Source organism: Mastigoproctus giganteus, chromosome 1, assembly GCF_048544385.1.
Source record: "Mastigoproctus giganteus isolate SK-2022 chromosome 1, ASM4854438v1, whole genome shotgun sequence".
Classification (NCBI taxonomy): domain Eukaryota; kingdom Metazoa; phylum Arthropoda; class Arachnida; order Uropygi; family Thelyphonidae; genus Mastigoproctus; species Mastigoproctus giganteus.
Window position 1 is genome coordinate 274226610 of NC_143575.1, and position 12497 is coordinate 274239106.

The 12497-nt window shown below is 38.2% G+C and overlaps 1 protein-coding gene across 5 annotated transcripts in view; it reads right to left on the reverse strand.

The window, feature by feature from the left end:
• Positions 1-12497, reverse strand: part of stck (LIM zinc finger domain containing stck) — a 144709-nt gene that overhangs the window by 12030 nt on the left and 120182 nt on the right. For all 5 annotated transcript variants that reach the window (XM_090386567.1, XM_090386558.1, XM_090386572.1 and 2 more), the window contains exons 6-7: positions 10191-10268; positions 9873-10023 (exon numbers count right to left, since the gene is read on the reverse strand). In XM_090386567.1, coding sequence (XP_090242693.1) covers positions 9873-10023; positions 10191-10268 — 229 coding nt within the window. The remainder of the gene's footprint in view (positions 1-9872; positions 10024-10190; positions 10269-12497) is intronic.

Consider the following 12497-nt stretch of genomic DNA (forward strand, 5'->3'; position numbering starts at 1 on the left):
AGATACTGATTGGTAATAAAATAAACTGTATTATACAGGGGGGGGAGAAATATATACAGGGTGTTTCAGTTAAAAGTTTCAGAACTTCTAAGAGGGGTAGGGTACATCCTGACAACTCGAAATCATATAGCAATGTGGGGTCGGAAATGCTTTCCTGAAGCGGTGTTGTACACAGAAGCACCATAAAGAAAAGAGACCGTAAGTGAGAAATCGTTTTAATAATACATGAAAAGAAGCAAAAGGTACATGGATTAAAGTAAGTGTTCGAAGTTTCTTCCACGGGCTACAATGCACGCCTCACATCTCCGACGCATGGACATCCGAACATTCTGGAATACTCCAGGCGAATTTTGAATTTCTTCGGCAGCTACTGCGATTCTTGCAACCAGCTCCTCAGCATTGTCAACAGGGATGTCATAAACTAGCGATTTCATATGACCCCAGAAATAAAAATCAAGACATGATAGGTCGGGTGACCGAGCAGGCCAATGCACGGGACCACCACGTCCGATCCACTGTTGACCAAATGTGACATCCAGGTAGTTACGAACATCTCCGCTATAATGGGCAGGGGCTCCATCGTGTTGGAACCACATTGTCTGTTGCGTCAATGCAGAAATCTGTTCATCTCTCAAAAGTTGTGGCAATACTTGCTGCAGAAAGATCAAGTAGATAGGTCCGGTTAGACGACACGGTAACAGGTAAGGTCCGATGAGGTGATCTCCCATAATACCGGCCCATACATTGACCGAAAATCGAATCTGTGCTGCACGACGTCGTATTGCATGCGGGTTCTCGACCGCCCAGATATGGTCGTTATGCGTGTTGAAAATGCCTTCCCTTGTGAAGGATGCCTCATCGGAAAACAACACTTCAGCAGGAAAAAGGGGATTTGTAACACATTTTCCAAGGTACCACTGTGCGAAAGCAATACGAGGTGCATAATCCTCCGGTTGCTGTGTCTGGACACGCTGCACGTGAAATGGATGCATGTCTTGTTCTAGGAGAATCCTCCAGACGCTGCAATGGGAAACCCCGACTGCGTTTGCTAGACTTCGTGTACTCGTTCTTGGATTCCCCTGTACATGCTGCAGCACATTCTGTTCGACGGCTGGAGTCCGTGCTGTTCTTACCCTGTCCCTGTCAGCTCTTTCAAATGAACCTCTCTCAGCTAACCTCTGGTGCAGTCTAGCAAAGAAATTATAACTGGGAATACGCCTCGTCGGATATCGTTCCGCGTACAAACGCTGTGTGGCTGGCCCACTACAATTTGCAGCCCCGTACGCCAAATGCATATCGGCTAACTCTGCGTTCGTGTAATCATCCATCCTACTAACTTGGCGTTCTTGTTCAAGAAATTCGAAATTTGCCTGGAGTATTCCAGAATGTTCGGATGTCCATGCGTCGGAGATGTGAGGCGTGAATTGTAGCCCGTGGAAGAAACTTCGAACACTTACTTTAATCCATGTACCTTTTGCTTCTTTTCATGTATTATTAAAACGATTTCTCACTTACGGTCTCTTTTCTTTATGGTGCTTCTGTGTACAACACTGCTTCAGGAAAGCATTTCCGACCCCACATTGCTATATGATTTCGAGTTGTCAGGATGTACCCTACCCCTCTTAGAAGTTCTGAAACGTTTAACTGAAACACCCTGTATATATAGAGTTAAGAGACAGAGAGAGAAGAAAGAGAGAACTGAAAGGAAGGGAGGGAAAGAGAGATTGAGAACACAATTTCAAAATTCTGGAAACATGCAGGCTATGGAGACAAACATGCATAAAGGAGGAAGAATTATTACTTTCCATCCCATGAACAGTATATTTTATCAATCTGCACATAAACAACATTGAAAAATATACTATTTTATTATAAATCCATTAAAAGTAATCTTCTGATTTAATAACTTTCAATCTTAAGAGCACAAATTAAAACTAAATTAGATTTACAATTCAAAGTGTGATCTTATCGGTATTGTAGAAAGACAAGCTTTCTACAATACTGAAACTGAAGTAACAACAGGAAAAGTAAAAGTGGGGTGGGGAGGAATTAGCCACTATGTGTGAATATGTAAGAAATATGGATGCTACAGAGAGTTATTCTTTCAGTTGAACATCAATAGAACAGTGGAGAAAGTTTTTTCTGGCTCTTAGAAGTCTCAATTGACGACAACTTGAAGGCAAGAGCAGAACCAAAACAAGTTGCTTGTTTAGCTAGCAGACGTCTGAACGTTCTTTTTAGAAAAAGGTTATTGAGTTCAGATACAGAAGACAGAGTGAATCCATTCCCATTTTGGGATGAAAGATAAAAATCCTAATAAGAAAGACTGGGCAGTATGTAGTGGTACAAGTGTTAGAAGTGGAAGAAGGGAAATATTCTGGTATTTTGAGACATGCTATAAACTAGGATTGCAAGTTTTGAAAATGTCAAAACTAGGATTTTGAAAGCTTCAAGAAATACCACACACTAAAATCATACAAATAAAGATTTAAAATGTTAATTATTTCTATGATTTTAGATTCAAACTTGGAACAAAAATTTTAAAATGTTTTACCATGCAGTTTAATACACTAGCTTGTGCAAAGCTAAAAATTTGTGGTTTTATATCAATGAGACAGATTAGCATTAGCATTAGTAGAGGTATATGATGCAAGAAAGCAAGCTTATGCAGCATTAGTCAAAAAAAAAAAAAAAAAATTGTGCTAGGCCTATAACACACTACTACCCTCAATCATCTCCCAATGCTTATGTCACAACAAACTGACTCCACACTGCACTGTCCAGCGATGTTGACTGGCTTCACTTCCTTGGATTTTATGTGTTTCTAAACTAATACTATAACCCCTCCTCCCTTCCTATCCTGTCTATTCTTCCTGTACACATTGTACTCCCCAAATTCCAGTTCTGCATTCCTTATATCTGTTTGACACCACTTCTCTGATATCCCAACAATATCTGCCTTTGATGTTCTGAGCAATACCTCAAATTCATTTACCAAACTCCTAGCATTGGTGTACATGCAATTGTTCCTATTCTTAGCTACCCTAACACAACACACGTTGTACCACGTCTGCTGACGAGGCTAGTGGGAGCCAGACGTGTTCAAAGCCGCTAAGTGGATTTTCTTATTTATTGATTTGAAATTATTGTTTTTCTAAAACTTTTGATTTAAATTTAGTAGTATAGCATTATTTTGTGATTTTCTGATTAATCTGGTGTATTTATTCTTTACTCGGTCTTGTAATTGCATAAAAGTATCGGTAAGGGTATCAAATCCACGTGTTACAAGTTGCAGCTCCGCTGAATGAGAGATTTTTTTAGCCATATTTAGCCGCTTTATTGACCAATTGTTACATCAAATTATTTTCTATAAGTAGTTTATAGACCTAGTCAGGATCCTTAGTTTATTCTGAATTGAGACAGCAAGATTTGGAAATTAATTAATACTTAAGTGTCCATAGATTTACTGTTCGTAACTTGCCGCCTTTGTTATATGATATGTTATATACGAACTAGATAGTGTTAGTAAGTATAGTATAGTACATAATATAATATTGTCAATTAAATTGTGCTTTTAACTAAATACATATAACGACTTAGATTACAAACGTAACATAATTAATTAATACATAACTTGATACGGAAATTATATAAATGGAACTCGTAGGAAATACTTGATACTGAAAAATATATATAGCGTTATAACTCTGTTGGGATACAAGTTTAGGGTAATACTTTTGTACTGAAATTGAAATTTTATTAAAATTAAATCAAAATCATGACTCAGACAAGAGCAGCAAAGCAAAAGGCTTAAGCTAATGGGAGTGCTGTGGCTCAGAGAACTGAGGGGGCAGTTGCCCTCTGAATCACAGCCTTTTAAAATGCACTGCTTGCATGATCTTTGTGGAGCAATCGGGTACGGGACATGATATTGCCATGGGGGATATCTTTGTGTGCGCGCGATGCAAGCAGTGTAAGCAATCAGGCAACAACTCAGCGTTGTTATGGGCCTATATGAGAGCTTGAAGGACAGAGTGGATGCCCTCGAAGGATCTAATCTGAGGGGCCATCAAGCTCTCAGCTGCCCACATCAACACCAGAGCTTGCACTTGGTCATCACGCAACACAGCGACAACCCCCAAGGCAGAATGCGCTGGTTCCACAGGAACTAGTAGTTGTTGGTGACTATTGTCAGGGAAACGGGGAACATGCTGTGTAAAAAGGATAGGTGGAACAGGATCAGGATATGTCTTCCAGGGGCAAAGGTTGATGACGTTGTAGAGCAGATATCATCTTTTAAGGGCACGAAAGGTGATATAGTTGTACACGTTGGCACTAATGATATTAAGAGTAGGAGACCGGCAGAATTACTTAACAAATACAGGTCGCTGTTGAAAAAAAAAAAAAAAGCCGTGAATTAGGGTTGAATTTGAAAGTGTCTGCAATTCTGCCCAGACACGATAGGAGGGAGTATATGATGAGAGCCTTGTCGGTCAATTCAGCCCTGGAAAAATTGTGCAAGGTTCAAGGGCTAGAATTTTTTTCTGCCTGGTCTATACTTGTTAACAGGAGAGACTGATTCTACAGGGATGGGATACACTTAAATAGAGAGGGTGCAAGAATATTTGCTGATGCTATCGAAGCAGTGTTAGGTGGGTTGGAAAACTGCTAGCTTGGGGGGATACAAGGACTTATAGATTAACAGTAGCCACTGGCAGAGGTGAAAGTGATTCTTGCACTGCTTCTATTGGAATGAGCAGAAGCCTGGAAAACAAGATGCAGGATGTTTCAGAGACTGCTGGGAGTCATTGCGGTACAAGTAAACACATGGGTTGTGTTAGGGTAGCTAAGAATAGGAACAGGTGCATGTATACTTGCGTGTACACCAATGCTAGGCGTTTAGTAAATAAATTTGACGAATTTGAAGTATTGCTCAAAGCATCAAAGGCGGATATTGTTGGGATATCAGAGACGTGGTGTCACACAGATATAAGGAATGCAGAACTGGAATTTGGGGAGTCTACAGAAAGGATAGACAGGATAGGAAGGGAGTAGGGGTTATGCTATTAGTTAAGAAACACGTAAAATCCAAGGAAGTGAAGCCAGTCGACATTGCCGGACAATGCAGTGTCGAGTCAGTTTGGTGTGACATAATCATTGGGAGATCAAAATTGAGAGTAGGAGTGTGCTATAGGCGTGGTGACTCTGATGAGTATAATAAGATGTACAGGGAGATAGAGTGGGCCAGTAAATCAGAGAGTCTTATAATGGGGGCTTTTAATTTCCCAGATATTGACTGGAATTTGTGGGTTGGTCGCTCACACACTAGCCGGGCTTTTGTGGATTTATTGGATGATTGTTTTATACATCAGCATGTTCAGGAGGCGACTAGAGGGAGTAATATACTTGATTTGATTATCAGTAGTGATTCTTCATGCATTAAGAATCTGCAGATAAAGGAACCACTAGATAGCAGTGATCACAGTGTGCTGAACTGGGATTTACTCAAAGAGGTAACAACCATCAGACGTAAAGGGAAGGGTTACTGGTTTCGTAAAGGCGACTACGATGGTCTGAGACAGTATTTAAATTCTATACAGTGGAACCAACTGATGATGTTACCAACAGCAAATTCAAAATGGGAAGCATTCAAAGAACTTATCTTGAAAGCTACTAGGCTTTACATACCAACTACGAAATATTGTTCAAGGTTTAGACCTAAATGGATGGCAGATGAACTAATGAGACACATGGCAGAGGAAAAAAATGCATGGGATACACATAAACTAACACGTGACACAGAAGCCTATGATAGATATAAGCTGGTCTGTAACCAAGTTAGAAAGGAGGTTAGGCAGGCGAAGGCAGTTTACGAGAAATCTTTGGCAAGGGATTCAAAGAAAAACAGCAAAGAATTCTTTACTTATGAAAACTCTAGAAGGAAGGGGATGAATCAGATTGGTCCACTTGATATCGATGGTTCAACTGTTGATGATCCTGCTCAGGGAGCTAACAAACTAAATGAATATTTTGCATCGACATTCACACATGAGGAGTTATTCAGTGAGGGGAATGCCAGAGGTGAAGTAAACTCTGGCAGTAAGCTAGATAATCTTGTAATAACTGAGAGTAAAGTGGAGGAGAGATTGTTGAAGATAAACACAAGAAAGACACCTGGGGTGGATGGGATCTATCCATTTATATTAAAGGAGGCAGCAAAGGAAGTAAGCAAACCCTTAGCCATAATTATGAGAGCTTCCTTGGACTCAGGGGAGGGACCCATAAACTGGAGTTGTGCAAATGTGAAACCAATTCACAAAGCTAAATGCTAATACTGTATACAGGTCTGGAGGCCTCATTTCAAGATGGATGTAGAGGTGCTTGAACGAGTACAGAGAAGGGAAACAAGATTAGTGAATGGAACAAAGGGTTGCTCTTACGAAGAAAGGCTTAAGTTTTGCAAATTACAATGTCTGGAGACTAGGCACCTGCGAGGTGATCTGATAGAGGTGTATAAAGGCTTGAATGGCTTGAGCATGCTCAATGCTGATGGGATTTTTCCTCTTGCTCAGAATAATCACCTGAGAGGGCATAAATTCAAATTGAGGAAAGACAGATGTAGGATAGATGTGCGGAAATTTGCCTTTAGCCAGCGGGTAGTTGGTGGAAGAGACTTCCATCCCTTATTGTGGAGGTTGATAGCCTAAGGCTCAGCTAGACAGGTATTTCGAACAAACAGAGGAATGAAGTGGAAGTCTTTTTTTTTTTTTTTTTTGGTTGATGCTGCATAAGCTTGCTTTCTTGCATCATATGCCTCTACTAATGCTAATGACTCCCAGCAGTCTCTGAAATACCCTGCATCTTGTTTTCCAGGCTGCTACTCATTCCAATAGAAGCAGTGCAAGAATCACTTTCACCTCTGCCTGTGGCTACTCTTAATCTATTAGTCCTTGTATCCCCCCAAGCTAGCAGTTTTCCAACCCACCTAACACTGCCTCGATAGCATCAGCAAATATTCTTGCATCCTTTCTATTTAAGTGTATCCCATCCCTGTAGAAGCAGTCTCTCCTGTTAACATGTACAGACCAGGCTGAAAAAAATTCTACCCCTTGAGCCTTGCATAATCTTTCCAGGGCTGAATTGATCAACAAGGCTCTCATCCTACACTCCCTCCTATCGTGTCTGGGCAGAATTGCAGACACTTTCAAATTCAACCCTAATTCACCGCTTTTTTTCAACAGTGACCTGTACTTGTTAAATAATTCTGCCGGTCTCCTACTCTTAATATCATTAGTGCCAATGTGTACAACAATATCACCCTTTGTGCCATTAAAAGATGATATCTGCTCTACAACGTCATCAACTTTTGCCCCTGGAAGACATACCCTGGTCCTGTTCCACCTATCCTTTTTACACAGCATGTTCCCCGTTTCCCTGACAATAGAGTCACCAACAACTACTAGTTCCTGTGGGACCAGCGCATTCTGCCTTGGGGGTTGCCGCTGTGTTGCGTGATGATCAAGTGCAAGCTCTGGCGTTGATGTGGTCAGCTGAGAGCTTGATGAGCCCCTCAATTTAGATCCTTCGAGGGCATCCACCCTGTCCTTCAAGCTCTCATATAGGCCCATAACAACGCTGAGTTGTCGCCTCATTTCCTCACACTGCGTGCATGCAAAGACATCCTCCTTGGCAATATCATGTTTCGTACCTAATTCCTCCACAAAGATCATGCAAGTAGTGCATTTTAAAAGGCTGTGATTCAGAGGGCAACTGCCCCCCCCCCCCTCAGTTCTCCCCTGAGCCACAGCACTCCATTTAGCTTGAGCCTTTTGCTTTGCTGGTCTTAGTCACGATTCCGATTCACTTTCAATAAAATTTCAATTTCAGTACAAAATTATAACCTAAACTTGTATCGCAACGCAGCTGTAACATTATATATATTTTTTAAGCGTCAAGTATTATCTTTGAGTTTCTTTAAATAAGTTCCGTATCAAGTTATGTATTAATTATGTTACGTTCGTAAAATCTGCCGTTAATGTATTTAATTAAAGTACAATTTAATTGACAATAAAGTTCAACAAGATTAATAAATTACTGACTGATTGATAATATTATATACTATACTATACTAAGCTAACGCTATCTAGTTCGGGATATAACGTTGTATCGTATTACAATGGCGGCAAGTTACGAGCGGAAATCTACAGACACTTAATATTAATTAACTTACAAAATCTCGCTGTCTCAATTCAGAATAAATCAAGGATCTTGTCTAGGTCTATAAGCTACCTACAGAAAATAATTTAATATAACAATTGGTCAATAAAGCGGCTAACTATAGCTAAAAAACGTCCGGTTCGCCGGCTCTGCAAAATTTGTAAAACACGTGGATTGGATACCCTTACCGATAATAAGTAATAACCTACAAAATCTCTATCTATGTTAAAATTTAAACTAAGTACTGTAACTAGGAATATAGAGCTACTCTAGAAAATAAGTTAATATGCCAAATTCAAGCCAATTTAAGTTAATAAAACAGAAAAAACTTCTCTATGTTCCTCAGCCGTAAAAACTTCGCCTGCACCTAGATCATAGGCTTTGTATCATATAAGGGGACTATTTGTCAGGCCAATTTCCATTGTCATCAAACATTACTATGCGAGTAGTACATTAATTGTAACCAATGTTGAAATTTTAGATCAAACACATAATTCTCATCATTGCTTCTGGTTGGAGGCACTCCATAAAGCTGTGAAGATTCCAACATTAATCACAGTTGTGGAATCTGGATATACCTTATTACGGAGATGGTATTTACAATGTTATTTTCACCATGAGTAATGGTGAAATTAAAACATAACAAAATGTACGTCATCCTACTTCCACAGAACCTGACAGATAATGTCATCCCACCTTTCTTTTTCTTCCTGTCTTTTTTTTTTTCACTTTGTCTTTCTTAGTCTTTGTTCATAATCTGCATTGGCATGTTGTAGTGCATGTGTCACATGTTCTCTGGTTCTGCAATATAATGACGGTATGTGTTATTACTTGTCTTCAACTTCAATGTTGATAAAGTTACACATCACCCTGAAAGTTTCTTGGTGCAAATTTTGTTTTCATCGCATTTAGTATATTTCTGTATATTTTTATTTCTATTTATGTTTTAGCTTCTATTCTTTAAAGTTTCTGTTATACTCTACTTTATTTTTCACTATATTTTAACAAGTTTTATTTCTTATGTTTCATCAGTAATTGAAAGGTTTATTTCAGTATAAATTTTAGTTTATTGAAACAAACTAGGAGGTATAAAACACTTGACAGTACTTCTCAATTTATTAAAACATTATATGCTACATTTTGGGTTCTCTATCAAACCCTTCTTGGAGCGAAGGGCTGATGGTGTTCAGTGAAACAGCATAGAGTTTGGACATCTCAACCCGCATAAAGGAATGGACAATTCTTGTATATACCTTAGAGTTTGAACACCTCCAACCATGCTATGTTAGTTTACTAATAATGAACAGACCAATGGATTCTGCACAGGACCTGAGAGGTAGTCCATAAATTTTTAGTAAACTGAGAGCACCAGGTCAAGGGCTTTGTACCTTTGATAAAACTAAAATTGTTATCAATGCATGGGTTAAGTGTCTCCTCATTTAAAATATTTGGAAAACTCTCAAGTAATATCTTTTAGTAATTATACTTTGTTTCCTTGTATAATCTTTCTGATTTAGCAGTAATGCTATCATGAGAACTTTTTATTCAGGCCAAAATGACAGTTGAGCCAGTGGATATTTTCCTCCCCAGTTTTATAATATTTAAAAACTATGAAAATTATTTACATATCTATGTTTAATCAAAAATGCAAATACCTCTACATGCCACTGTTTTCCCAGAGCCGTAACCACTCGTTCCTCAATAGGACGGCGGCATGCACCACAAATGGGGATTCCCATTTTGTCATGGCAACGTAAACAGTAAAGCTCTCCTTTGACTTCTCTTGCATCCGCATTCAGTTCCACACTGGAAAATAATAATAATAAAAAGTCATCATAAATTACCCTAACAGGATTAAAAATAGTAGGTTATACCTTCAGAAATATATCTAAAATATTCACATTAATAAGTTGTAATGATAATAACTTATCTCTAACAAAGGAAAAAAAATAATGCTATGAAAATATACATACCCACAAGCAGTACAATTAAAGTGATAAGGATGATAAGGTTCCCCTCTAAATTTTAATACACCTTCATCAATAATGGCACTGTAAAAAAAAAAATATATAATACTGTTAAATACTGGAGATACCAGCTATTTTTATAACATTTAATCAGAAAGGCAAATTTTTTTGTAAATTTATAAAAACATGCATACAGAATATTTAAAATGAAAATTCTGTTTATTGAAAATTTTTACAAAACCACCATTCACTTAACAGTTCAACTAATGACATATTTTTGAGGAACCTAACTCTGTCATTAAGTGAGGCATCCCTGTAATTTTAAATTAAAACTGAAAACTAAGAAACTGAAGAGCACATGCTATTGTTCATGATCCATATATCTGAAATACTTTGACAGATTAACAAAGAAAAGGGAAAAAAAAAAAAAAAACTCTGCATTATGATGCTGTTACTTTTAGTTCCTACATATGATTTCTGCTTTTTTTACATTATTTTTAGCTAAATTTAAAATTTATTTTCATGTATCTACAATGAATTAGCTTCATTTAAACACTGTGTACATATTAGTAATAACAAATGATGCAAGAAATGCAAAGAATGCTATAAAATTAATACTGACGGCATTCTTAATCTTGCTCAGACTACATAAATGAGGGGACATAAATTTAGCAGTAGTAATAGTAACGGCAAATGATGCAAGAAAGCAAGCTTATATAGCATCAGCCAAAAAACAAACAATACATAGTTCACCCATCCATACCCTCTAAGAATTTATTCAACCCATCCACTTCCACAACAACAATCAACCACCCACTGGCTGAAGGTAAACTTCTGCCCATCTATCCTGAAGCCATCCTTCATCAACTTGAATTTATGTCCCTCATGTGTGTAAGTGGACGGCTGCCAATAGCATTCAGCTTACTCAATCCATTCAAGGCTTTCCATCCACTCTGCTCAGAGAATTTCATATCTGACTGCACAATTACCCCCATGTCTTTTTCATTCTCCACTACCCTCAGTGTGATAAATTGCTCTGGGGTTACTGCTACCCATGTGCAGTACTTTGTATTTGTAAATGTTAAACTTCAACTGCCATTTCTCAGCCCATCAAATCAATTTTCATAGACCTTGCTGCAGTAGCTCATCCTGATAACTGTTGTTAACCAACCTGCCAACCTTTGTGTCATCTACAAACTTAGATGCTAAGCCTGATATACCTTCATCAATATCACTGATAAATATTGAAAATAACAATGCATCCAGCACTGATATCTGGGGAACTCCACTAATAACATTGGTCCACAATGAGCTGTGCCCATTAATAACTACTCTCTGTCTACTTCTACTTAACCACCCCTTTATTCATAGCAATAACTTGCCTTTAATGACACAATTGCTCCAGTTTGTATATTAGTCCTATGTGCAAAATATCAGAAGCCTTCCAGAAATCCTAGTATATGACGTAAAAATTATTTTTTGCATCCAATTTCTTGGTCATTGCATCATAGTAACCTATCAGATTAGTTGCACAAAACCAACTTTTAACAAATCCATGCTGTCATTGCAGTATAATTGCATGCCTGTCTAGATGGTCCTGCATTACTTCTTTAACCAGTGATTGCATTATTTTCCCTGGAACAGACATTAAGCTAACAGGTCTGAAATTACTCATGTAACCTTTTGATCCCTCCCCTTTATGAACTGGGAAGACATTTGCACATCTCCAGTTCATATGGTCCTCCCCTGAATCCAAGGATACTCTCATAATTATGGCTAAAGGTTTCCTTACCTCCTTTGCTGTCTCCCTTAATATAATTGGATAGATTCTATCAACCTGAAGTGCCTTTTTTATTTTGTTTTTTTATGTCCATCTTCAACAATTTCTCCTCCACTTTCTTCTCAGTTATCACAAAGTCATTTAGCTCCTGGTTAGAGTTTGATAAACTGCTGGCATCTCCTTCCTTAAAGAATAATTTCATTAAGGATTCAATTTATTAATCAGCAACCTGAGCAGGGTCATCAACAGTTAACTCACAGACATTGAGTAGCACAATGTGATTCAACCCCTTTCTTCTACCATTAATATAAGAATAGAAGTCTTTGCTGTTTTTCTTTGCATGCTTTGCCAGAGACTTCTCTAAATTTGCCTTAGCCTGCCTAACCTCCTTTATGACTTGATTACAGACTAATTTATATCTACCATATCACCTGATAATTTATATACATCCCATACACTTTTCTTCATGTGTCTCAATAGTTCATCTGACATCCATTTAGGTCTAAGCCTTGAAAAGTATTTCTTTGTTTGTA